The sequence below is a fragment of the Microtus oregoni genome, unplaced genomic scaffold (assembly GCF_018167655.1).
Source record: "Microtus oregoni isolate MIOR12 unplaced genomic scaffold, Mior012 000092F_ref0000046, whole genome shotgun sequence".
NCBI classification, from domain to species: Eukaryota; Metazoa; Chordata; class Mammalia; order Rodentia; family Cricetidae; genus Microtus; species Microtus oregoni.
The window spans coordinates 449162-474561 of NW_024544604.1; the positions used below are offsets into that span (position 1 = coordinate 449162).

General features: G+C 50.7%; 3 protein-coding genes across 5 annotated transcripts; 1 reads left to right on the forward strand and 2 right to left on the reverse strand.

The window, feature by feature from the left end:
- The first annotated feature begins 391 nt into the window (after positions 1–391).
- Ccdc120 (coiled-coil domain containing 120) lies at positions 392–14186 on the forward strand. Its single transcript, XM_041644218.1, is given in 13 exon segments — positions 392–503; positions 6524–6625; positions 6628–6668; positions 6803–6893; positions 7035–7168; positions 8358–8498; positions 8838–9114; positions 10643–10705; positions 10986–11006; positions 11009–11156; positions 11286–11384; positions 12424–13338; positions 13837–14186. Coding segments are annotated over 12 exon segments (2064 nt in total). The 5' UTR covers positions 392–503; positions 6524–6606; the 3' UTR covers positions 13952–14186.
- Positions 14187–16396: 2210 nt separating this feature from the next.
- On the reverse strand, positions 16397–18384 carry Praf2 (PRA1 domain family member 2). The gene is made up of 3 exons (XM_041644270.1): positions 18206–18384; positions 17022–17239; positions 16397–16697 (listed from the first exon to the last, which is right to left on the reverse strand). Exons 1-3 carry the CDS (start codon positions 18382–18384, stop codon positions 16558–16560), a joined length of 537 nt encoding a protein of 178 aa, XP_041500204.1. The 3' UTR covers positions 16397–16557.
- A 410-nt stretch (positions 18385–18794) lies between these two features.
- Positions 18795–24620, reverse strand: LOC121442660 (WD repeat domain phosphoinositide-interacting protein 4-like). Of its 3 annotated transcripts, none has more exons than XM_041644263.1 (11): positions 24526–24620; positions 23149–23220; positions 22972–23046; positions 22779–22883; positions 20959–21064; positions 20738–20832; positions 20219–20298; positions 19900–20108; positions 19703–19804; positions 19475–19620; positions 18795–19224 (listed from the first exon to the last, which is right to left on the reverse strand). In XM_041644263.1, the coding sequence occupies exons 2-11, from the start codon at positions 23201–23203 to the stop codon at positions 19115–19117; spliced, it is 1083 nt and encodes a 360-aa protein (XP_041500197.1). In that variant the 5' UTR covers positions 23204–23220; positions 24526–24620; the 3' UTR covers positions 18795–19114. The 3 variants fall into 3 exon arrangements, with proteins under 3 accessions (XP_041500197.1, XP_041500196.1, XP_041500195.1); XM_041644262.1 differs by lacking the exon at positions 24526–24620 and adding an exon at positions 24290–24350 and having other exon boundaries at positions 19703–19762; XM_041644261.1 differs by lacking the exon at positions 24526–24620 and adding an exon at positions 24290–24350.
- Between the last annotated feature and the right edge of the window lie 780 nt (positions 24621–25400).

Below are 25400 nucleotides of genomic sequence, written 5' to 3' on the forward strand. Positions count from 1 at the left end.
AACAAAAAAACAGGTGTGTGTGTGTGTGTGTGTGTGTGTGTACGTGTGTGTACGTGTGTCCCTTTCAGCTTCCTAGCCCCCATTCCCCTAGGTGCTACCTTGTATAGGCAGGCACCAGTGGCCTGGGGATCTCTGCAGCAGTAGAGGCAGGAGAAGCAGTGGCTGGCTGCTCCTACAGCTCTTAGTGCTTCTTCCCCAGTTCTTTCTTAGGTGTCTGCAGTGAGGAGAGAGTTCTGTGCTTTCTTCTTGGCCCTGTTGGGCTCCCTGAGTGAGGCACCTGGTCCCAGACACTGCTTCCCCAGGAGCCCTGGAAGCCGGCAGGTAAGGGTTAAAAGATATGGGCCAGCCCAGTTCCTGTCCAGGTAGGCTGGGCCTTACCTAGTGGGAGGCAGCCAAGGCAGCAGTCACTGCTGTTCTCTTCTACTGCCAGGAGAGCTAGGGCCTGGACAAGACAACTGTGCTTTTTGAGCTGTTCGAGGCTGTCATACAGCACTCTGGCATTGGTGAGTACCTTGGAGCAATGGGCCAGGGGTGTGAGACTGTGAAGGCGCAGGGATTGAAGGCTGGGGTGCAGTGTACTGAAGTGATCTTCCAGAGAACCTGGTCAGGCAGGAGAAGTCCATCGACAATAAAGGGTTGCGATACGGGGGGGGGGGGCAGCAATGTTCGGTACAGGAGGAGCCGGGGAGCAGGGCAAATTCCCACATGTCCATTCTCCTTTCTTGATAGAGAGCAATTTTGGGTTGGAAATGGAGGAAGAGGGATGGAGCAAAGAGACTCAGCCCCCTCTTCTCTGCCCCATCCCTCCCACTTTTCAGAGTGGCCTCTTTATCAGGGCTAGTGCCTCCGAAAAGGCCAACTGAACTATTTAGAAACCATGTTGTTCAGGCTCTGTTTCTCCCTCTATTTGTTCACCCAGACTGATGGAAAGGGGTGTGCTGTGGGGGGGGGAGCATTGGGGAGCAGTCCAGGCTTTGCGTGTGTATTTGTTCAAGTGGTGGCAGGATGTGGAACTGGGGGCTCTCATTGACAGTGTTGGAGTGCCACCCAGGTGAAGTATCTTGGTTGTAAACAGTCATTACAGCCAGGAATTTTTCTCAGCTATGGTGTCAGAAGGGCAGACCTGAAAAACCTGCTGGGCCTGCCTCTGGGTGTGTGTGTGTGTGTGTGTCCCCGCATGTGCCCTCCGTGACTCTCATACTACAGTCTGTCCCAGCAACAGGACACAGAATGACAAGGCCCTGGGGTGGATAGGAGGGTCTCGGAGGCCTGTGTGAGGGTGCGCTAGTGACGCAGGGGTGGCGGTGACGCAGGGGTGGCAGCGGACTGCTTTCTCACTATCTTATCTTGTGGGAGGCAGCCCTAAGTCCCAAGGCAAGTGTGCAGAGCACAGCACAGTAGAAGCAAAGGTTCCTGAGTCAGGTATGGAGGTGTGGGGCGTTGACCCGAGTCTAGCCTGCCCAGTGACCCAATGACTCATGCCCTAGCTATGTCCCTGAGGACAGGCTGACAGGGTGGAGTCGGGGTTCCTGTCTGGACCCTGTGTTGACGTCCACGATGCTCTGATCTAAAGAAGGAAGCATTGAGGCACTCGAATGAGGAGCATGAGACTGATGGTGGCGAACGGGGTGAATGGACCCAGAGGTCAGGGGAGTTGGGTTTCTGTTGCGGTGGAAAGGGGTTCAGGCCAGCCTTGTGAAAAGTTTTCCAAACGAAAATGGGACCTGGGATGAAGTAATAAGGGCGGCGGGGCTGCGTTCTCAGCACCCCGGCCGCCCGCTCGGCTAGCTTATGCCCCAAAATAATTACACAGACACTGTATTCTTTTAATCACTGCTTGGCCCTTTAGCCCTAGCCCTTACTGGCTAATTCTCACATCCCGATCAACCCATCTCTAATAATCTGTGAGAACCGGTCTTACCGGGAAGATTCTCTAGCCTATGTCCATCCTGGGTCGGAGCTTCATCCCGGGAGCGGGGCCTGGCGTCTCTCTCTGAGGCGTCTGCTCCCGAGAGAGCTGTGGAGTCTCTGACCTCACTTCCTCTTCCTCCCAGCGTCCTATTCTGTTTTCTCCTCCCACCTATCTTCTAACCAATAAAATGGGCCAGGGCAGTGCCTTTATTAGCCAATGACCTTCCTCCATCATTTCCCCTTTTTCGGTTTAAACAAAAAAAAAAAAAAAAGGCTTTAACATAGCAAAATTACATATAACAGTTATCAAGTAAAAGTTACAATAATCTTTATCATAACTACGGAAAACTATAACTATAACTAACTATTCTTAACTCCATCAAAGACTCCAGAAAGATATAATATTGCCTAAGTAAACAAGAACTAAGAAACTTCAAACTCTAGAAATGACAAAGACATCTCGCTGCCTAGACAGTCACCCAAAGTTCTTTTGTACCGTTGGGGCATCCATCTTCAGCCTTCAGGCCCATGGTATCCAGCAGACATTTCCATAAAGCAGGAAAATTCAAAGTCAGTTCAGTCACTATCTGTTGTGTCCTGCAGAATATCTCGCAGACTCTTTCAAAATGAATCAGGAACCCCGAAAGATCATCTCACCTTAGGCAAGTTCAGTAGTCCTCTCTCTGCGGGTTCTCTGTGTCCAGTTTATGCAATAGTCCAGGCAAGAGCAGTTTCTTGCCCAAATGGCTATCAAAACTCCATAACGAGCCTCTTCGATGCCCATCTTCCTCTTGAAGTAGATTGGTGCTGCCAGGAGCAGAGTGTCTCATTGTCATGAAAAGTCCTCAGTTATTAAAACATTAAATGTCCTATTCTGTAATCTTTGAAAGACATGAAGAATGTCTATCTAAAATATATCTCTATATATCTAGAAAATCTAACTAACATGACTACAAGCTTTACTATTATCAATGATTATCCATTAACAGCCTATATTTCTTAATTATACAGTACATATTTAAATGAACTACACAATCACAATACCTTAATCAAAATCAGAAACACTTATATATATATAACAAAATTGACCTTAAATTCCTATCAATAAAGCAAAATCTATACTAATGTAAATTATTCATATCTATATCATATCCCCCTTTAAATGTAAAAGAACGTTTATAAACCATATTTGGGAACATGGGCGCAGTTTTTTCTCTCCAAACTGCTTCCTGCTGAATGGGGGCGTCGTTAATTAGGTCTTTCATGGTATAACCTGTGTGCTAGTTTCATCTCAGTTGGCAGTTGAGCAAAGCAATTTTTTGAAGGCGTGCACAGGAACCATTCAGGAGGGCGTGGTCCATCATACCAAATCGAAATAGAAGAAGTGAACAGCATCTCATCCTCTGTGAAAACAAAATAAGATACTCCTTTCCAAAGTATCATATCCTTAGATCCAAATTTACAATATCTATGTTGGATTAGTTCAGAAGCATTTATAAACAAATATCTTTTAGTAGCTTTTGCTCTTTCCTCAGCATTCAAATAATTCAAAGAGAGCATAATAGCATACAGTATCAAAATTATCTGTGTATTTTCCATCTTTGTGCACTTTGTTTTAACCTCTATTTTGTTTATTTTTACTTTTAACTCTTTGCTTTTTGAGACAGGTTCTCTGTATCTTTGACCTGAAGTAACTCTGTAGACCAGGCTGTCTTTGAACTCTCAGAGATCCACCTGTCTCTGCCTCCCAGGCATTGGGATTAAAGGTGTATGCTACTACACCTTGAACTCACAGAGATCTGTTTGCCTCTGCCTTCTAGGCACTGGGATTAAAGGCGTGTGCTACCACACACAACAACTCTCTTCCTTTTTTTGTTTTTTACTTTAAGAACTTCAACTTTTAGTCTGCATATATTTTTAACACACTTTAAACCATTTAGAAATTTTCTCTGTCTTTGAATCTCTCTTTACTGTATATCTCTCTTTTTCTGACCACATGAATCTTTAATTTACTGAGCAATATGGGTAGGATTAAAGGCGTGGCTTTGTCAGCTAGATCCAGTCCATTCCTTAGCTTTCCAGCCTCAAGGCTGAGGTACTGGCTGTAGCCAGCAAGCGAGCTACAACAGACAACACTCAAGTCCTCTCTCAGTAGCCGGCCCTCCTGCCTCAAATAGTCAGAGTTTGACCTGGCAGGACGGCCCAGAAAGCCGGCATTTTTAAATGGCGCAGCTTTTTTCCTGTTATGGCTGAAAACCGAAAAGCATGTGTTCAGCTTTTGGTCAACATTGTTTAAGTGTTTCGTGGCAGGACCTCTTAATGAGCTGCAGGCTTTGCAACTAAAGCTGAGTCAGGAAGCCTCTCTTAGATGAGGCGCTTGCTTGCCTCTGGCAAGCAGAGTAGACCCGAGAAATTGCTGCTACCAAGAAACCAGGCACAATGCTTTCATTTTGTTCTAGAATTACTTCCCAAGTTGTCTCAGGCTTTGTGTGGAAGCAGTTGTCCACGTGGGCGCCATATGAAGTAATAAGGGCGGCGGGGCTGCGTTCTCAGCACCCCGGCCGCCCGCTCGGCTAGCTTATGCCCCAAAATAATTACACAGACACTGTATTCTTTTAATCACTGCTTGGCCCTTTAGCCCTAGCCCTTACTGGCTAATTCTCACATCCCGATCAACCCATCTCTAATAATCTGTGAGAACCGGTCTTACCGGGAAGATTCTCTAGCCTATGTCCATCCTGGGTCGGAGCTTCATCCCGGGAGCGGGGCCTGGCGTCTCTCTCTGAGGCGTCTGCTCCCGAGAGAGCTGTGGAGTCTCTGACCTCACTTCCTCTTCCTCCCAGCGTCCTATTCTGTTTTCTCCTCCCACCTATCTTCTAACCAATAAAATGGGCCAGGGCAGTGCCTTTATTAGCCAATGACCTTCCTCCATCACTGGGAAAAGTAGGAGTTCTAGGAACTGAGGGACAGAGGAAACTGGGACATCAAAGAACCCCTGCCGTACTGAACCTCTGCACTGCATAGTGTCTGGATTTGGGGATTGTCTCACGTTGATGTTGAGGATAGTCCATGAGTCCTTTGAGGGAGGGTCACAGACCCTGTGGGACAGCCAGGAAGACAACAGATAAACTGGGGGGACCTTGTAGGCAGTTTGATTATACCCTACAGTGTGAACGTGGGGAAGGAGCTTAGAGCCAGGCTTCCTTGCTTGTCTGGGTCTTTTCTAGAACATCATGACAAGCTGTGAAATTCAAGGTAGGTTAAAATGGGAACTCTGGCCGGGCGATGGTGGCGCACGCCTTTAATCCCAGCACTCGGGAGGCAGAAGCAGGCGGATCTCTGTGAGTTCGAGACCAGCCTGGTCTACAGAGCTAGTTCCAGGACAGACTCCAAAGCCACAGAGAAACCCTGTCTCGAAAAACCAAAAAAAAAAAATGGGAACTCTGCTGTCTCCATTAGGCCTTCCCAGTTACCTACCTTGGAGGTTAGCACAGGTGGTGGGAGGTGATGTCACCTGGTTGCCCAGCGGGGGACCAAGCAGGATGTGGGAGGGAGGGAGCAAACTCCAAAGAAGCAGAAGGAGGGCTGGCAGCTAGCCAAAGCAGGCTCCATGGCCATCCAGGCCTTCTAGGGACAGAAAAGGGCAGATAATGGGTTACCCATGGCTGTGGATGGCTTTTCTCACCCATCCCAGCAGGATAACTTCCGTGCTAGTTTCAGAAGAGGGTGGGAGGGAGGAGGAGCTGGAGGGACCCTGGAGTCAAGGGACAGTCCTTGCTACATCAGGGCAGCAGGGTGGAATTAGAACGTGTACAGAGCCAGATGGGTCTAGATACCTGGCTCGGCTCTCTTGCATTTGTTCACTTGGTTACTTGTTCAGCCAGCTGGCGTACATTTGTGGGCTACTTGCTGTGTGCAGCAGCATTTGGGGTGCTGGAGCTACTGATTCCCTGGGGCAAACCTGCTCCCTGTCCAAATGGCAGTACAGGGAGGCCCAGGCTCTTGTTCAGCGGCAGCTGGGAGAGAGTGGCACTCAGGAACCACCTCTAAAAGCGGCAGCTAAGCCCCAGAATGAGCTGGGTATGGTAGTGCCTGCCTGTAATCCCAGCATGTGGCAGACTGAGGCAGGAGGATCGCTGTGAGTTCAAGAGCAGCTTGAACACAGTTACTTTCAGGCTAGCCTAGTCTACAGAGTGAGACTGTGTGCTGAAATTCAAACAGCTCCAAAATAAGTGAGAAGCAAGGTTCCGCTGGTGAGAGGCTGGAACCGGTGCCCTAGACTGTGGCCACAGGCTGGGCAAAGGCCCTTCTGCCTGATGGATGGACCGAGGTGCTCAAGAGGCAAATGGCAGGATTGGAGCTGCTGTCTTGAGGAATTGTATAGAACCAGAGGGGTTGTCCTATGTGAAGCCCTTTACTGGGCAATTATTTCAGCTCTCTGTGCTTTCCACCCCTCATCTCCTAAGGAAAGGTAATAATGACGGAGCTCCTGCCTGAGGGGTTTCAAAGATTCATTGTGACAGAGCAGATAACTGTTCCAGGCACCCAAGGCTGAATACGTGCTCGCGGTTGGTATACTCAATTGAACCTGTACCATTAATTCTCTCCCTAGGTGAGATTCCTGGCTGTGGCCTATGGGCCTCTGAGGAGGCATTGTAAGTCTGCCCAGCTTCCCACTCACTGTGTCAGCACTCAATGGGAAGGGAACCAAGGTACCAGGCCAAGTGGGTCCAGACATTGACACAGATTCTGAGTGGGCAGGCCAGGTAGGTGGGTGGGGCCCGGGGTACTTTCTGTTCCTAGCTGGAAGATAGGAAGTAGGACCGGCCTTGGGACTGGGGGTGTCGTGGGATATGCCTCCTTAATGTCTTCTGTGCTGCGTCACTGCCAGGCTTTGTCCAGCCACCAGCCACAGCCTCCAGACAGTACAAGGATGGAAGTCAAAGGTCAGCTGATCAGCTCCCCTACCTTCAATGCCCCAGGTCAGCGGCTGCCTCCACTTCCTGCTGTCCCCTCCCTACCCCGAGTCTCCATGTGCCTGCTTGGGAAGGGTTGGTCCCTGTCCCCACACTTGCTCCAAGATGTCCTGCTTGTCTTCATCTTTGCTCCCTCCCCCTGCGCAGCTGCCCTGTTTGGAGAGGCTGCCCCCCAGGTGAAGTCAGAGCGTCTTCGAGGGCTGCTTGACCGCCAGCGGGCCCTGCAAGAGGCTCTGAGCCTGAAGCTTCAAGAGCTCAGAAAAGTCTGTCTGCAGGAGGTGGTGAGGGCCTCACCCCAGGGCTATTAGGTGGGGGTGGGGGTGAGGAGGTGGGAGGTAGGTGGGATACGGTGAGGAGCAAGGGTGCCTAGGCACGCAGACTACTGTGATGGGTGCCTAACCAATTGTCTGGGAATTAGGAGTTTTCTTGTCACCCTGTGTGTCCTCATAGTTTGACTTAGATGTCACAGTATCAGTGAAATATGCCAATGCTGATCCATAGTCACTTGTCAATAATTTTAAACCTCCCCTCCCCAAAGTGAATGAAAACTGTTTCCAAAATTAGGCAACAGAGCTCATCCTGAACTGACGCAGGGTGAATTATTGTTCTCTTTTCTCCACTAGCCCATCTAATCCATCTGTTCATCTGTTTTCTGAGACAGGGTCTCACTCTGTAGCTCTGTAGCCTAGGGTAGTCTCTAGCTCATGCGCTAGCCTCCCAAGAACTGGAATTTCTAGGCATGATGTACCACAGCTGGCTATAGCTCTGATTTTCCCTTCGCAGTGTGAGTGTCCACACGCTTTTCCTGAAGGAATAGTAGGGCTCAGGGGATGGGGAATTGCTCAGTTGACCATGTAAGCAGAAGGGTCCGAGTTCAACCCTCAGAAACTATGGAAAAAGAATGGCCGGGCATGGCGGCCAGCACTTGCAGTCCTGTGCTGGAGAAGCGGAGACCAGATGGCTTCCCTGGAGCGTTCTGACTAGCCAGGCTATCCTAATCAGCAAGTCCCAAGCCAGTGAGAAAGAAACCTTGTCTCAAAAAAAAAAAGTAGATAGTATCCTGAGTAACAACATCATCCAAGATTGGCCTCTGGCCTACACATACGCACAGCTACAGGCGTAGGCGCACGCACACGCGCACGCACACACACGCACTCTAATGGGATTCAGAAGACCAGTCCCTGTGTTATATGTGCAGCATATAGAGTGGGCTTTTATAATTATAAAAACTAAGAACTCTGGGCTCCAGATTTCCAAGATACCCAATGGCCCAGAGATTTTTTGGGGCCACTGAGGGACTTAGGGTCCATACTTCCTACCCTGCTGGTAGAGATCTTGAGAGAAGGAACCTGATCTATGTGGAGTATTGGGCAAGGCCAGTCTCCTTGGAAGATATAGTTTCTTGTACCCTTACTACTTTATGTCATCTCTCCAACTAACCCTTGTAGTTTCTGTCCCCATCCCCTCCAGGAGCTAACTGGCCAGCTGCCCCCTGAGTGCCCACTGAAGCCTGGTGAACGTCCTCAGTTGGTACGCCGGAGGCCCCCTGCAGCACGTGCCTACTCTCCACCACACCCGAACCCAGTACACCACTCCTTGTGTCCTGCTGAGGTAAGCAGTTGGGTGTGGGGAGCAGGATGGTGCTGGTGAGGGGCAGGGGCAAACAAGGGCAGAATGAGGGTTATGGCCAGGAGTGGGAGGAGCTAAGAAGGGAAAGAGTTTGAACTGGTGGGTTCCCCGTGCAGTATGGGACCCCCAATTTTGTCAAGACAAGTTTCCTATCTTTAGAAGATACATAGGCCCACCTTCTCATCCTGTCCCTTGAGGCAAACAGACTCCCCCAGGAAGAACAGGCCCCATTTCCAGTATAGATGGGCTCTGCCAACTTCCCGCTACTTGGGTAGTCATTTCTATGATTTAGCTCTGTTCCACCCCTCTTGGCTTGTGCAGGAGCTGGCTCTTGAGGCCCTGGAGCGTGAGGTGTCTGTGCAGCAGCAGATTGCAGCTGCTGCCCGCCGCCTGGCCCTGGCCCCTGACCTTACTGGAGAGCAGAGGCGGCGGCGGCGCCAAGTGCAGGTGGATGCCCTGCGGAGGCTGCACGAGCTGGAAGAGCAGCTCAGGGACTTCCGGGCCCGCCTTGGCCTCCCGGTGCTGCCACTCTCTGCAGGAGCATTAGTCAATGCCCAGGGTGTCTGCATGGGCACACGCCTTGCTCAGCTCAGTCAAGGTAAGCTAGGTCCCACATCCCTCCAGTGCGTGGGAAAATGACCCTGAGAATGGACTATGGCTTACACATATAGGAGTGGTGGAGTGGCTGAGTAGCCGTTGAAGGCAGAGAGGTGAGCAGGACTTACAAGGGGAATGCCCATCAAGGAGAATTGTAATGACCTGACTTGAGGTTCAGAGGACTTGAACAGTAAGCAACAGGAAGATGAATACTTAAGTTTATGGTGGTCTTGGATTCAGGTAAAGGTTGAACCTAAGCCGATCAGCATTCTAGAAAGTCATTCTACCATGGAGCTACATCCCCAGTCCTCTTCTTTATTTTTTGTTTTTGTTTTTTTGGTTTTTTTTTTTGGTTTTTTTTCGAGACAGGGTTTCTCTGTGGTGTTTTTGGAGCCTGTCCTGGAACTAGCTCTTGTAGACCAGACTGGTCTTGAACTTACAGAGATCCGCCTGCCTCTGCCTCCCAAGTGCTGGGATTAAAGGCATGCACCACCACCGCCCGGCCCTCTTCTTTATTTTTATTGTTTATTTATTTAGTTAGTTTTTCCTCGACAGGGTTTCTCTGTGTAGTCCTGACTGTCCTGGAACTTGCTCTGTACAGTAGACCAGGCTGGCCTCAACTCACAGAGATCCGCCTGCTTCTGCCTCCCAAATGCTGAGACTAAAGGCATGCGCCACTACTGCCTGTCTTTTGTTTTTATTTTTAAAAATAGTTATTCATTTTTATTTACATGTTTGTTTTTATTTTTCAAAATAGTTATTCATTTTTATTTACATGTTTGTTTTTATTTTTCAAAATAGTTATTCATTTTTATTTACATGTATGTGTTCCTACGTGAGTTTACATTTACCACACACATACAGGTGTTTGTGGAGGCTAGTGGCTTTGGAACCCTTGGAACTAGAGTTAGAGACTGTTGTGAAGTGCCTAGTGTAGGAACCGAACCCAGGTCCTCTGCAAGGGTAGCAAGTGTTCTTAACCTTGAGCCATCTCTCCAGCACATTGTTTTTTTTTGTTGTTGTTTTGTTTTGTTTTTGTTGTTGTTGTTGTTTTTTGTTTTAAGTTTTTTTCAAGACAGGGTTTCTTTGTGTAGACCTGGCTGTTCTGGAAATCACTCTGTAGACCAGGCTGGCCTCGAACTCACAGAGATCCATCTGCCTTTGTTGGGATTAAAGGCGTGCACCAGCACTGCTCGGCTCCCTTGTTTTGTTGTTGCTTTTTATTTTGAGACAGGATTTTGGTAAGTTGCCCAGGCTGGTCTTGAACTCATTCCATGTTCCAGACCGGCATTGAACTTATTTTACGCACGCGCGCGCGCACACACACACACACACACGCACACTGCTTCATAAAGCCTCTTAGGTAGCTGGAATTAGAGGTCTGTGTGTCTGGCAAAGATGGATTCTTCTTGGGGAGGCACCAGAATCAGGTAGCAGAAGGCAGTGCACACAGAGATGCTATCCAGCGGTGCAGGGGATGGAATTCAGACCTTGGAGTGACAGGGTGCCTTTCCCTTTCTCCCCTGTAGAGGATGTAGTTCTGCATTCGGAGAGCAGCTCCCTCTCAGAGTCAGGGGCCAGCCATGATAATGGTGAGAACTACCCCCCAGCCTGACTCACCCCTCCCGTGTCCTCTCAGAATATCTGTTGGTTCAGCCCCTCCTACTGTAGCTCTTCTTTAGCCATGCCCCATGCTCCCATGTGCCCTTAGTTTCACCTGTCTCCGCCTCCTCTGCCCTAGACCTTACAGCTCAGCTCCTACGTTTGCCTTGCTTCCTCTCTTAGCTTGTTGGTGCCCCCCTCCCTTAAACCTGCCCTGCTCCTTCCAGGCCCTCTCTCATTGAATTCTACCCTATTCTCCCTTCTACCCAGAGGACCCTCATAGCTGCTACTCTCTGAGCGCCCCTCACCACCAAAGGCCTGGGACCAGTTTCGGGCAGTATCCGGAGGGAGCCCTGAGCGGCGAGCCCCATGGAAACCTCCCCCTTCAGATATTTATGGGGACCTGAAGAGCCGGCGCAACTCTGTGGCCAGCCCCACCAGGTAAAGCGGAACCTTTTCCTCCTTTCCTGGGACTAGGAGTGGGATCCTGATCCTGGGCTGGCAGGAGGGCCTACTGGTGAGTGCGGTTTCTAACCTGGGTCCCGATGTGGGCCTGCCATCTCTGTCTAGCCCCACCCGCTCGCTGCCCAGGAGTGCCTCCAGTTTTGAGGGGCGAAGTGTGCCTGCCACCCCTGTCCTCACCCGGGGCACTGGCCCCCGGCTTTGCAAGTAAGGGGACTCTTGAGGGTGGGTCTGAGTATCAGAGGAGGAAACCTTTAGTTCGAACTGTAGATGTTGAATAGGAATTTCCAAAAGATGTGGGACATGGGCAACTGGGCTTTGAAAGGTGGCTTGAAGCTGGTGTGGGAATTGGAGGCAGAGGCGTGAGAGATTGAATATGGGCTTTCCTGCATTTTTGGGGATAAGTCATTTTCTTTCTCTGAATCTTTCCTTCCTCGTTTGTGAAGTGAGTGCCTTTGAGAGACACAGGTACAATGCATGTTGGGTAGAATGTATCAAATGCCTACTTTCTGCTAATAATCGGTAGCATTTGTGGTGGATAGCAACTCCTTTGTCATCCTAAGGTCTCCCTGAGGAGGTGCTATTATTTGCATTTTATAGGAGTGGAAACTGAGGCACAGAAAGGTTAATTAAGTAACTTGTGAGTAAACCAAAGTTCTCAAGTTTGGAGCCCATGCAAAGTTTTAAACTAATCAGCCTTGACACACCAAACTGTAACGTTCCTTAAGTCCTTAAATGCCTACTTTTCCCATGCTGTGAACAGAATCCCTGTCTTTTGGGGGCATGCTTCTGTGCATGGTGGGACAGTTGTTTGGGGCTGGTTCATAGACCTGGTGGGTTAGAGTTCAGAAAGCCTTTAGTTCCGGTCATAAGGCCTAGGGCTTCCTTCAGGAGGTAGAAAGGAGCCATGAGAATAGCCTTAGCAGGAGAATAGGAGCTGTGGGATCAGGAGGGTGCCTATGTATGTCCTTCCTTAGCTAGCCTTTCCGTCCCGTTCCCAGAAACATTTACTGTAAGAGCTGCGGCCCTATCCCGGTGAGCATTTCCATGCCCTACCCTCTGGCTTCCCGTCTGGGGCCAAATCTCAGTGGCCCTTACTCTGCTTAGTAGCTACATGCACACGATTTCTAATACTGGGCCTGTTTTAGAGATAGTGAAGGCTCAGAATGAGATGGGGCAGTCAGGGCACTCGTCATTTGTCTTCTTTTTCTGACCCTGCTCTTCTTACCGCACCTCTGTTCTCCAGACCAGAAGGCCTCCATTCTCGCCAGTGGTCGGGTAGTCAGGACTCACAGATGGGCTTTCCTCGGCCTGACCCTGCTTCAGATCGGGCCTCCCTCTTCACAGCTCGCACCCGCCGCAGCAATAGCTCTGAGGCCCTGCTGGTGGACCGGGCAGCTGCTGGGGGAGCAGGATCTCCACCTGCCCCCCTGGCTCCCCCTGCTGCTGGTCCCCCAGTCTGCAAGAGCAGTGAGGTGCTGTATGAGCGCCCCCAACCAGTCCCTGCCTTCTCCTCCCGCACCGCTGGTCCCCCAGACCCTCCTCGGGCTGCCCGACCTAGCTCAGCTGCCACTGCATCCCGTGGACCCCCCCGACTCCCACCTGTGTGTGGAGACTTCCTCTTGGACTATTCATTGGACCGGGGCTTGCCCCGTGGTGCTGGTGGGGCAGGTTGGGGGGATTTGCTGCCTGCTCCTGAAGTCCCAGGACCCCTTTCCCGCAGAGATGGGCTCCTTGCCATGCTCCCTGGTCCTCCACCCATATATGCAGCTGATGGCAGCAGCCCCCTTCTCCGCAGCAAAGACCCCAACACCCGTGCCATTCGTTCCAGGCCCTGTGGCTTGCCCCCAGAAGCTGTGGAGGGTCTGGAAGTGCATCCAAACCCATTACTCTGGATGCCGCCACCCACCCGGCTACCTCCAGCTGGTGAGCGAGGCGGCCATAAGAACCTTGCCCTGGAGGGGCTCCGGGACTGGTACATCCGGAATTCGGGACTGGCCATGGGGCCCCAGCGCCGACCTGTGCTTCCACATGTGGGCCCAACACACGCACCCTTCCTCCATGCCCGCTGCTATGAAGTGGGCCAGGCACTATATGGTCCTCCCAGCCAGGCACCGCTCCCGCACTCGAGGAGTTTCACAGCACCCCCTGTCTCCGGCAGGTATGGGGGTGCTTTTGCTGATGGGTAGGGGTATTGATTGAGATGCTGAATGTATCCTGACCAGGGAGCACTTTGTCAAGATAGCTGATGAGTGGGACCACAAGGAAACTAGCTGCGGTCTTGGCATGGGGTCACTTTATCAGACATGACCTGCATTAGTTCTTAGGGTCCTGGTGAGGGGGATCTTGTATGTTGGTAGCAGGAGTTCTTTCCCAAGCTTTAGAAGGATTCTATTCTATGTATTCTCCCTAGTACATGACAGCTGGCAGTGAGCCTTGAAGTCAGGGTGCTGGGAAGAAGGGACATACGTGCTCCATGGCTTTCTCTTCTAAACTCCATACCCCATGCTTAAGAGCCTGAAGGTGCTGTCCTGCGCCTGTCTCCACCTCTTTAACAAGCCTCTTTTCCTCTCTCTGTGTGTCTTGTCTGTCTCTTCCTCTCTTCCCTTCCGTTCCCTTCCCTTCCCTGTCTTCCGGATTCCTGCTGTCCTTTCTAAAGATACTACACGGACTTCCTGTATCCCCCGGAGCTGAGCGCTCGTTTAAGTGACCTGACGCTAGAGGGGGAACAGTCTTCCAGTTCTGATCCCCAGACCCCAGGGACATTGGTCTGACCCTTCCTGATAAGCCTCTTGTTGGTCTGGACATAGTCCAGTCTGGGGAACATACAGTCAACCTCGCTGAGCCCTGGGATGTGGTTGCTCTTGGTTCTGAGGGACAACTGCTTGATCTCACAGGACCCCTGGCTTCTTTGGGGCCCAGAAGGATGTCTGATACTCCTGCATCTCTTCTCATCCTGTGCTGGGGGACTGGAGGGCCCCAGCTAGCTTCAAAGAGGGGGATAATGGTTTGGGGACTATGCCCCTTCCTCCATTTCTGTTTACAGTTGTGATTTAGTATTCACTGTCTTTGCCCAACACTAGGTATTTTATAAAAGGGAAGCTGTGAGCTCAGTCCTGGTTGGGTTCATTCCTGTCCCTATGCCCAGCCTGTTCCATTCAGGAGCCACCACCCCACCTCAACAAAATGGACCATATAGAGTCTCGGGGGTTAAGAGACTGCTATGAAGAGAACTCCCTGCCTTCTCCCACTAGAGTTCTTGGACAGATGGGCTCCTGTCCACATTTGGAAGGACGGAAGTCTAGGTGGGGTGCCTGAAGGAGCTGTTGTCTCCGTCTCTGCCCGTGGCCTCTGTGCTGACCTTCCCCGGTCAGGAGGTTATACAAGAGTGTGTCAAGAAGCAGAGCCATTTGAGTATGTCCCATCCTGGGATGCTGCAGTGGTTAAACCTGGCAACTGGTCGATGCCAGCAAAACCCTCAGGTGACATCTGGCCATGGGCCACAGGCCACATCATGTCCTCCTTGACATTCCTCTATTTACCACTTTTTAAACAAATCCACATAAGCTGTGTTTTCTATATTGTGTGTGACTTTCTGGAACTGGGGGTTCCCCTACCCCCTTTACCTGGTGTTAAATTTTCTTTTTGTATCAATGGATCTGGGCCCAAGACACTACTCACACTGGAAGGGGATTTCTATAATAAATGTATAAACTGAACCGCTGGATTGTTTCTTTGTCTGCTTCATCACAGGAACCCACACCTCTAGTTAAGACCAGATTATATGTATATATTTATTAGACAGGACAGGGACCCACTGTGTAGCCCTGGCTGGCCTGGAACTCACTTGTAGACCACATTGGCCTTGTACTCAGAGATCCATCTATACTGGCATAAAGGGCATGTACAACCACGGCCAGTCAGAAAACAAAATATTCTTGCCGGGCGATGGTGGCACATGCCTTTAATCCCAGCACTCGAGAGGCAGAGGCAGGCAGATCTCTGTGAGTTCGAGACCAGCCTGGTCTACAGAGCTAGTTCCAGGACAGGCTCCAAAGCCACAGAGAAACCCTGTCTCGAAAAAAAAAAGCATTCTTATGGGGAGAAAAAACACTGGAAATAGCTTACAATAGTGTCATGTGTTTTGTCTTCTTGAGCTAGATTGTATGTAGCCAGGGCTGGCCACAACTCCTAGTCCCCTTGCTCCTCACTGCTGGGATTCCCGGCGTCACAATGTCCAGCTAACATACATGTGTTGTCTTCACTTGCTTTGTGAGATGGGGCAGCTTCTTTGTCTCCCTGCACTTATACTCCTGATCTACTTATAAGAAGAGAATATCCAAAATGATAGTACCTATTTCTACGTCCCTGTGTTTTAATTAATGTTAATTCAGAGGCAGCAGGCTTGAGGGCCAAAGAAGTCACCTTTTCAGCACAAATATTTAAACCCAGTCAGGTATGGTCCAGCAGAACTGAAGACAGCCACTGGGTTGTTCATTGAAAGGTACAAGAACTTCACACAGGAGGCCAAACAAGCATGAGATTCACCGACTTTATTGTTGCAGGAACACTAATACATGTGCTCCATTGCCAGTGGGGGCTATTGCTAGCTAGCCCCATACCTTGGTCCTCAATACTAGGAACATTGTGGGGAAGGGAGAAAACCTCTACATAGAGTTGGAGGGAAGCTATTGGGTCTGGGGAGGGTTAGGGTCATCTGGGTTCAATGGGGTGAGGACTGAGGACACTTGGGATTTAAGCTCAAGATTTGGCCACGTCTTAACCTGGGTTCTAAGCCAGATGGGGGGAGGGTCTGAAAAATCCTTAGTTTAGAGCTCAAGAGTTGGGAATGTCCTGCCCCAAGCCCTAGCTTTGAAGTATGGAAGACCAGTCTCAGACTGGGGTTAGGGGAGTATCTCTTGGTCCAGTTTTGAGATTGGCTATGGATGCTCTGGCTTAAAAAAACCCAGTTTCGCCGGGCGGTGGTGGCGCACGCCTTTAATCCCAGCACTTGGGAGGCAGAGGCAGGCGGATCTCTGTGAGTTCGAGACCAGCCTGGTCTACAAGAGCTAGTTCCAGGACAGGCTCCAAAGCCACAGAGAAACCCTGTCTCGAAAAGCCAAAAAAAAAAAAAAAACCCAGTTTCAAGGCTCGATGTAGGTCACTGAGTCTCAAAATCAGGACTGAAGACTTTAGTCCCTAGGTAACGGGCTGGGGGGGTAAGAGATGACTAGTTTAGGGTTGGAGTAAGCAGTCACAGGTGTCTTTTATTTTTTGCAGGCCAGAGGGCTCTAGGCTCCTATTTTAATGGCTGAGAAAAGGGTCCATATTGGGTATGGGGTGGGGGGCCGTCTAGATCCAGGATGTAGATGCCAGGGTCCTAGGATCCAGCTTCCTGCTCTTGTCCCAGTGCCTCTAGGAGCAGCCCCATTGGCGTCCGCTTTAGACCAATGCTCTCGATCTTGTTCTCAATCTTGTTTTTAAGGTTTCTCAGGCGCAGTGAAGCATGCAGCAGGATCACTGTGGGCAATACCAAGAGAGGGTCAAGGGCCTTAGCTTGCAGCCTACAATGCGGAATTTACCCAGAGGCAGGCTAGCCTGCTATGGGAGATGTGGCCAGGAAGAACATCCCAGTAAATTAGGACTAGGACAGTTTAAGGCACTTAACAAGGGAAAACCCAAAAAAAGGTAATAAAGAGAGCTCGGGAAGACAGTTATTGGAGACATGTATATCCTTCAGGGTTTCCAGTCCCCTCTTAGACCAGGAACCAGTGCGGGGCAGGCCTAGTGTTCAAGCATGAGCAGTCCATTTTCCCAGCTAAGACAGGGAGAGTAGAGACTCACAAAGCACCGGGGTTGTGATGCAGAGCAGGAAGGTGAAAGCGCCGCCCGCGGCCCCGACAATGAGGAGGCTTATGGTAAGCACTGCAGCCAGGCAGGCAGCAGGGTGGCTGCGACGGCAGCGGCGCACAGCTGCACGGGTTTCAGCAGCCCACACTAGCACACCGAGGGCCACCACCACTACCAGTGCACTCAGGAGGGTGTGCAGTGGACGAATGTACCTGCAGGAACAAGGGCACTCAGCTAACCTCACCGTCCACCTGATCCTGGACCCCAAGAGTTTGTTTCCTGTCTCTGGAACCGGCATCCCGACAGATAGTCTCACCAGGCCTGTCTCCAATAAGTCCAGCCTCTAGGGGTTCCTGGATCTCTGGATTCCTCGGTACTACAGTCCTATAGGGACCCCACATACTGCCAGAGGTCCTGGGTTCCCAGCACTTCTCTGGTCTTTGACTTTAGACCTGCAGGGTTTCTAGCATTCCCAGGTCCGCTCCCACATTCCTCTATGACCTTAACCCATGCAGCTCCCTCGCCAAGGCCTTTAGTCAATACATATTTCTCCTTGCAAGGCTGGGCACCTTCCAGGTGTCATTTCATTCAAAAGGTCCTCCACTACCCCATTTTTATATAGAGCCACCCTCCCACAGTTGCTTGAACCTATCCTTGGTTTAAGTCCCAGGCTTAAGCTCTCTTCTAGACTGTCCTCTTTGGCTTCCAGCTTCGCAACACTGGATGGTCACTCTGGGCCCAATATCAGTAGGTTTTTTATAAACTCACCTCCCAAACCGTCTTTACTACACCCCCACCTCTGTATTAAACCCTCCAGGGCTCCGCAATCTGCCCCATCATTCACATCACTGAACCTCTTCGGTACTCTCTCATCCTTCATATCAGGCCTTCTTTAAATCCGGGGCCACCTCCTAGCCCACATTCCTCTTCATTCTCCCCTCCCCCCTTTTCCTACCCAGGTCTTCCCTCAACCCCTCCACCCCCAACCCTCCTTTTAACAAAGACCTCCCTCCTTCAAATCCTTCCAATCATGCCCCTCAGACCTTCCTTTCCTACCGAATTCGCCCTTCCCAGCCTAGCATTTCCCCTTATGTTCCCCTCTCCTCATTCTCAAAGGCCCGCAAGTCCACCCCACTTCCCGCTCGTATCTTCAGCCAATCACCACCTCTCTCCCTCACCCGGCCACAGCGAGACTGATGCCGAAGCAGAGAAGGTAATTAGTTTGGTAGTAGAGAAGATTGTTGATGACGCGGTGACACCATCGTTGTGGATCGCCTGGATCAGGAGCCGCCAGACGCGCAGACCCCAAAACAAAGTCGTCTAGGGCGCGCAGCGGTGGTAGCCGCACCACCGACATCCTGCGGGTTGCTGGACCAGCCTGAAGGGCGGCGAGACTACAACAACCGTTACCCCTCACGGCACCGCGAGGCACATTGGGAAATAGAGTCTTGGGGGGGCGATGACTAGCAACGTAGGCTACTGCGCAGCTGCAGCTATGAACGTGGCCAGAAACCACCAACTATGGTAGCAGAGACTGCTGGGAAACCAAGCTTCGCCACGCGGCGGAGAAGCTCAAAACTTCTCTTCATCCCTGGGCGGGGCACCACGCCGGACTGGGCAAGCTGTGCGTTGAGTGAGTCAACGCTGAGCGGACTAATAAGAATAGGAAGTCAAGTCCCAAACTGGATTCCACTTCCTTCCTGTCAGGAGCCTAGGTCACAGAGCTCCTGGAAAAGTATGCCCCCCACCTTGAGGTCAAGTCATAAATGCCATTTAAAAGCCTTTTATTGATATACATCACAGAGGCTATCTCTCCTGGTAACCTTTTTTAAATCCCCAGGTTGGATTACGACAATCCCTTTGGGTCCCTGTGAGTGTTTTCCAGACTAGGTGGCCCAGGCAATCTGTCCTTGGCCTTCAGCACACTCACAAAAAAAGTGCTGGGGGAAGCCAGCTGTTTCTTTAGATACAGCTGTGCTTGAATGGAGAGTGGGAGGCCTCCTTGATGCTTGCTAGCTGCTTCAACACCCTCAAGACTCAGATTGGCCATCTGCTACTGCAGGTTCCTAGTGTAGCTGCCAGGGCTCTTAAAAGTCATCGTCGTCACAGATGTCAAGGTACACATCAAAGGCCTCTCGGTTGCAGTTTCCATCAGGCGTGAAGACATATTTGTGGAAGGTCCCGTCTACGCAGATGGCTAGAAGGTTGAGGTGTTATGAAAGGTTAGGAGATGCTCCAGCCACACACTTTCGTTCCCTCATGTCCCACCAGGGCTCATGGGCTAACGCCAGGCTTTTGCCCAAGTGCCACATCCCTTACTAATTCTGAGGCTGAGCCCACACATTCCAGTTTCCTCCAGCTTCGGAAAACCCTTACATTCTTTTAGGTCCAACCTGCCGTCCTTTGCCTGTGTAGTACCCCAAGTCAAGGGGGCTACTGTCACTCACCAATTACAGAGTTGACATTCTTGGAGGTGTTCCGACCAAAGGCGCAGATGCATGCTGACTCAGCAGGCACGGTAAAGCTGGCCAGGCTCCACTGGGAATCCACGTACTGCCCAATCATAGGCCCAACCTTGCCCACACGAGCCAGCCTGTAGGCAGCACTTGGTAAGTCTAGGTACGGCACATGGCCAGGGGGACTGGGACAACACAGGATAGGGCCAAGATACTCACGCAGAGCGCCGGTTGAGACGGGTGTCTTTAAGAGCAAAGATGTGGACAGTGCCCTTGTCACTGGAAGCACAGAGGAAGGAGGAGTTGTGGCTGAAGTTAATGCTGCAAGACAAACCGGCAATGATGCCCAACATGCTGACTTGTGAGGGAGGGCTCGTGCTGTAAGGCTACCAGCCCACACATAACACTGTGCTCACCAATACAGGGTGGCAGGGTCCGTGCCTCTTCGAAGCTCCACCAGTTTTTCCTTGGACTGCGTGTCAAACAGACGAATTAGGGTACCCTTCTGGGAGGCCGACGCCACCACAGTGCCGGGCTGGTTCAGGGACACACAGGCCACATCACTCTGATGCGCGTTAATGGTCAATGGAGCTGAGGAAGTGCCAGGCTTGGTGCTTGCCAGATCCTGGAGGTGGGGACAGTTTGGGCTTGGGGTGACATGGAGGAAAAGGGACCACAAGTTCACCAAGAGAGACAGTCCACCCACCTCTCTCTCCGCCCTTGCCCACTGCTCACCACAAGTTGCAGACTTCCACACTTGTGTCCAGGAAACACAAGCAGTTGCTTCTCCAGGCTTGGGCAGAGGTCGCACAGCCCTAAGTTGTGAGGATGAAGAAGGGATGGGCAGGTGAAGAGGAGGCCATGGGAAAGCTGAGTCTCAGAATAGATAGAGCTGGACCAGTAAGGGCCAGACTTTAACCCTCTGTGATCTATCACCCATAGCAACCCCACACGGGTAGCTTTGCATTAAATTAAGCTCCACTCTCCATGGTCTGAAAAGGCTCTCAGAAGTTGCCAGGAAATCATCAGAGGCCCAGGGCTTGCTGATACACTTGCCCATGTCCTCACGGAGTGCTTTATGTTGTCACGTGGGGGCAGGACCAGGGGTAAGGATACGGTCGGACTAAAAGGGCTGCATCTCTTGCATAAAGCCTCTCCCCCAGCATCTGAGTATATGTCTCTTCTTTCATTGCCTCCTTTTGGCCTCTTCCACGGCCCCATATCCTTACACCTTGGATATCTGGGTCCTCTCACCCTTGGGGTTGTCCCGAGTATCAAATTCAAATAGCTTTCGAGGATTGTCCGGGAAGGAGTACACATAGATGCGGTTCCTCAGCACGATCACAATCCTGCAGACGACATCACACAGAACACAGCAGGCCATGAGGAAAGGGAAACTGCCAGAGTGGGGTTGGGAGCCCTCTTACTTGCTATGGGAACCTCCTGCCCCCCACCCCAGTCTTCACCAAGCTCACTTGTCATAGCGCATGCGCACAGCCAGCACTGGCTTGGTAAAGGTGAACTCCAGCACCAGTTTGTCCTTGGAGTCCTTGCCTTCTTGGGCGTCATCCCAGATGAGCACTGAGAAGCAGAGGGGTAGGTTGGTGAGACCAAGGTTTAGGCTAAGAGGTGACTGTGACGCGGGGCCCAGCCTTACCCCTGGGCACGCAACCCCGAGCTTCACCTTTCACTAAATTTTCAATGTGAGCCTCACAGAGCAGGAACACTTTGGGACAAGATTCCAAAGAAAACACATTCTAGAACAGTTAAGCTCATTTGGAGATAAGGAAGTCAAAGTTCAAATGAGCTGGGTATGGTCAAAGACCTTAGAGCACAGGAAGAAACAGGTAAGGGATTCAGACCCAGGCCCACAACTTTCCTCTGGAACTACTTCGGTCTTCAGGATCCAGTCCATATCCTCAGGAGATTTTGTGATGATTTCTAGGGTTCTATGACTCATCTATGATACCTCTTGCCATATCATAGATCAACAAGAGAAAAAAAAACTTAAAACAAGGTGGTGCTTGAGGGTCAAGCCAAGAGGGTATAGGAGAGATGATTCCAAGATTTGGATACCTATTAATTATGTGATCTTAAGGGTCTTCATCAGTAAAAATGGGGCTAAGGAGGCTGGGGGTATGGCTTAGTACCAGAACGTGCAAAGCTCTGGGTTCCATCCATCGCACAACAAAAATGGGGAGAAGGGCTAATGGTATTTCCTACCACACAGAATTAGTTGGGCATGGTAGGGCACACCTTTAATCCCATCAGACAGAGGCAGGAGATCTCTGTGAGTTTGAATCCATCCTGGTCTACATAGAGTTCTAGAAAGTCAGGGCTATATAGAGCGCCTATCTCTAAAAACCAAAAGAACGAAAAGCCTACAAAATTAAATGAGCTAATGTATGTAAAGCCAGGTGTGAAGGCGTTAGCCTATAATCCTGGCACTAGGGAGGTGGAGAACAATTCAAGGTCATACTTGGCTACAGCAGACCTTATTTCAAATTAATGTTTGTATGTAAAGTGCTTAAAATAACGATTAGGCTAGGCCGGACGCTTGTAATCCCAGCACTCGGGAGGCAGAGGCAGGTGGATCTCTGTGAGTTCAAGGGCAGCCTGGCCAACAGAGCGATTTCCAGAACTACCTCCAAAGCTACAGAGAAACCCTGTCTTGAAAAAAAAAACAAAGGAAATAAATAATGATTAGGCTCTCAGTAAGTGCTCCATTGGTAAGACTGTGGCAAATAGGAGACAGACAAGAAGTGGCTTTGAGCCGGGCGGGTGGCGCACGCCTTTAATCCCAGCACTCGGGAGGCAGAGGCAGGCGGATCTCTGTGAGTTCGAGACCAGCCTGGTCTACAAGAGCTAGTTCCAGGACAGGCTCCAAAGCCACAGAGAAACCCTGTCTCGAAAAACCAGAAGGAAAAAAGCAGTGGCCTTGCTGTTTTTATAGTGTTTTGGATGGAACTGAGGACCTTGAGTATACCAGGCAAGTGTTCTACCACAGAGCTACACCTCCAGTCCAAGAAATGTTTCCTAAAGAAAAAGACTAAAGCTATGTGTAGAGCACACCTTTAATCTCCACAGTCTGTGCATTTGAAACCAGCCTTGTCAAAAAAGAACTACACAGTGAGGCCTTGTCTCACTAAATAACAGAGCAAACATTTCAAGCTTACAAACTGTGCCTCACTGTGGGACTCAGGTGCTGACAATGTCATCTGCCCAAGCCTCAGGGTGTTTGTGGGAAGTAAGGAATTTGGGGAATCTGGGTCAAGTATGGGATGAAAGCACTTACCGGAGATCTCTGAGAACTTGGGGCTGCTCCCACCGCCTACCAGGGCCAGCAGGTTGGATCGGTGCAGCATCTCTACCAGGCCCACGCTGCCTACCTGCTCGTGGTCTGCACAGGGACCAGAGTGTCAGTAGAGGTAGATGCCAATGCCCATATCAGCCTTTCTGCCCATTGTCCCACCTCTCCTGCCACTCACCCAGATGCCCCTTCTCCATCAGTGGCTCCACATTATAGATACGTACGCCTGTCTCCATGGCACAGCAAAAGCAACCTGCGGATGAAAGGAATCTGTCTGCCTCAAACTTGTAGGGCTCGCAGCCATCTCTGACCCTTCTTTCCCATCCTTCCCACAAAGATACAATCACAAGCTTACTTTGGTCTTGGTTGAAATGGAGGCTGGTCACACCTCGAAGTGGCGGCTGAGACATGGTGCAGGACCGCTTCCCTAGGCACAAAAATGACAGCGTTGCGAAGAGTTCTCGAGTGTCCTCTCTTAAGTCCTACAACTTCTGTCCCCGGAACGATTTCTTCTTCCTCGCCACTTTGTCTATTTTGTTTTGAGATAGGGTCTTGCTACGTAGCCCTGGCTGTCCTGGTACTCCCTAGGTAGCACAGGCTGGCTTTTAATTCCCAGCAGTCCTCCAGACTCCACCTCCTGAGTGGTGGGATTACAGGCGTGTGCCATCACTCCCGGCTTCCTCCCCAGACTGCAAAAAACAAAAAACAAGCGGAGTATACCTCAGAGTATCTGTTCAAACCAAGACCACAGGCAGAATGAATCTTGCCCGACAATGACAGACTTACAACTGCCATAAACACCAACCCTTATTGAACTTATCAGGAAGTAATGGGTAGAGGATAGCCCATGATACATTCTCCCTCCAAGCCGTTCTTGGCTCTAATGCCTGACATGACCTCACATCTCTTCCCACACGCTTCCCATCCTCACACCCGCACCCAGATCCACCTGTCAGGTAGTGTCCATCTCCATGAGACTGCTATGAATGTCCATCACTCACAGAACTCCCCCCCTCGTGCTTTTCTAACTTTCATTTATTGCCCCCAAGACCCCATTCACACCCTCCATGCAATACATTTCCCCAACCTCTCACACTGCTAATTCCGATCACCGAGGCAAGCCTGGGAACTCCCTTCACGCCCTGGACTCATTTCCTAAAGCCCCCACCTGGCGTTCCTTTGACATTCTAAATTCTTCATACTTGACACACACGTCATTCCTTGTACTCTTTACCCATGACTCCTAACTGAGGTGACCCAATGCTACTCATGAGCCCCTTTCCCCCTAAAATGTGTCCCTTTTGTTCTCACGTTGTCTCCCGAAGACCCTGCCCTAGGGCACAGATACTCTCTAAAGACCCTTCTCCCAGTACACACCACCCGGAAAAATCTACCTAGGAAAACTTCGACCTGCTTCTGTCTCTTGTCAAACCCCATCACTCGAAGACCTCTGTCCAGACACACCTCCTACCCACCCTCTAAGACTTTAAACCTACTTCTGCTGTAACTCCTGGGTATTGCTTCTACATGAGCCATACTCTGAATAGCAGCAGCTTCCAAGGCTCTCTTCTAGGTCCCTCGTCCAAATACCCACACCAACTAAGAACCCTAATTGAAACGCCTCAACTTCTCTCAAAAGTCTTGTTCCTTTCCCTTTCCATGACAGCACCGACTCTAGCCGCCAGTCCCCAACCATGCACCACCTGTCAAGACCTCTAGTAGAAACACCCACCCTGCGACCCCGACCAACTCTTGGATCGTGCTCCGGCTGCGCGTTGCTTTTGCTGACTTGATCTTCACCCCTCCCCGACCCCTACCCTAGCTATTGATGCTGCCTGCGGCACGAATTTCTGACCTCCCGGGCTTTGGTGCCCGGTTCAGCTGTTTACATCAGATCTTACTTCCGGAGGAGGGAGTCTGTGACCGGAAGTGACTCATCCTGGCCCTAAAATCCGCCCACAACTCCTCGCTCCCAGTGCGCGGAGCATCCAAATAGTAGTAGAGTCCTCCGAGGGGCGTGTCGGGAGGAGAGGGAGGGCCCATAGGGGTAATGGAGGCACAAGAGACTGCCCAAAGGCAGGACTATCTGAGGGAACCCGGAGAGAGAAAGAGGGCCTGCCCCCTAAACGGAAGCGGGCCAAGCATTGAGCTCGTTAATCCACCCAGAGATAGAGGGGTGAACCTCCCAGGCTAACGAGTTAGTCCTCTGAATTGGGCTAGAGTGGCTGTTGGATGTTTGCGTTTATGGCTCTGGAAGCTCCAGGTTGGGAGGAAGATAAAAAAAAATCTTGAAAGTTGAGATCGCCTCGGGTGGGGCATGATGCGATGGAATTTTACTTTCTTTTTCCTACCCTGTCCCTAGCTCTGTTTGTTTACAAAAATGATACTTTTTTATTTATTATGTATACAATATTCTGTCTGTGTGTATGTCTGCAGGCCAGAAGAGGGCACCAGATCTCATTACAGATGGTTGTGAGCCACCACGTGGTTGCTGGGAATTGAACTCAGGACCTTTGGAAGAGCAGGCAGTGCTCTTAACCACTGAGCCATCTCTCCAGCCCCCCCCCCCCAATGATACTTTTTTAAAATGTAAAACATCTGAATGCT

What these genes read in the sequence shown, in the direction of transcription:
- Praf2 (XM_041644270.1), bottom strand. Translation starts at nt 18,384, where the DNA reads ATGTCGGTGGTGCGGCTACCACCGCTGCGCGCCCTAGACGACTTTGTT. An exon ending in ATCAGTCTCGCTGTGGCCGG is followed by an intron (nt 17,240 to 18,205) that starts GTGAGGGAGAGA and finishes TTGTTCCTGCAG; the next exon opens with GTACATTCGTCCACTGCACA. An exon ending in CATCACAACCCCGGTGCTTT is followed by an intron (nt 16,698 to 17,021) that starts GTGAGTCTCTAC and finishes TATTGCCCACAG; the next exon opens with TGATCCTGCTGCATGCTTCA.
- LOC121442660 (XM_041644261.1), bottom strand. Translation starts at nt 24,329, where the DNA reads ATGGCTCATGTAGAAGCAATACCCAGGAGTTACAGCAGAA. An exon ending in GATGGAGAAGGGGCATCTGG is followed by an intron (nt 22,884 to 22,971) that starts GTGAGTGGCAGG and finishes GTCCCTGTGCAG; the next exon opens with ACCACGAGCAGGTAGGCAGC. An exon ending in GAATGTCAACTCTGTAATTG is followed by an intron (nt 19,225 to 19,474) that starts GTGAGTGACAGT and finishes TCAACCTTCTAG; the next exon opens with CCATCTGCGTAGACGGGACC.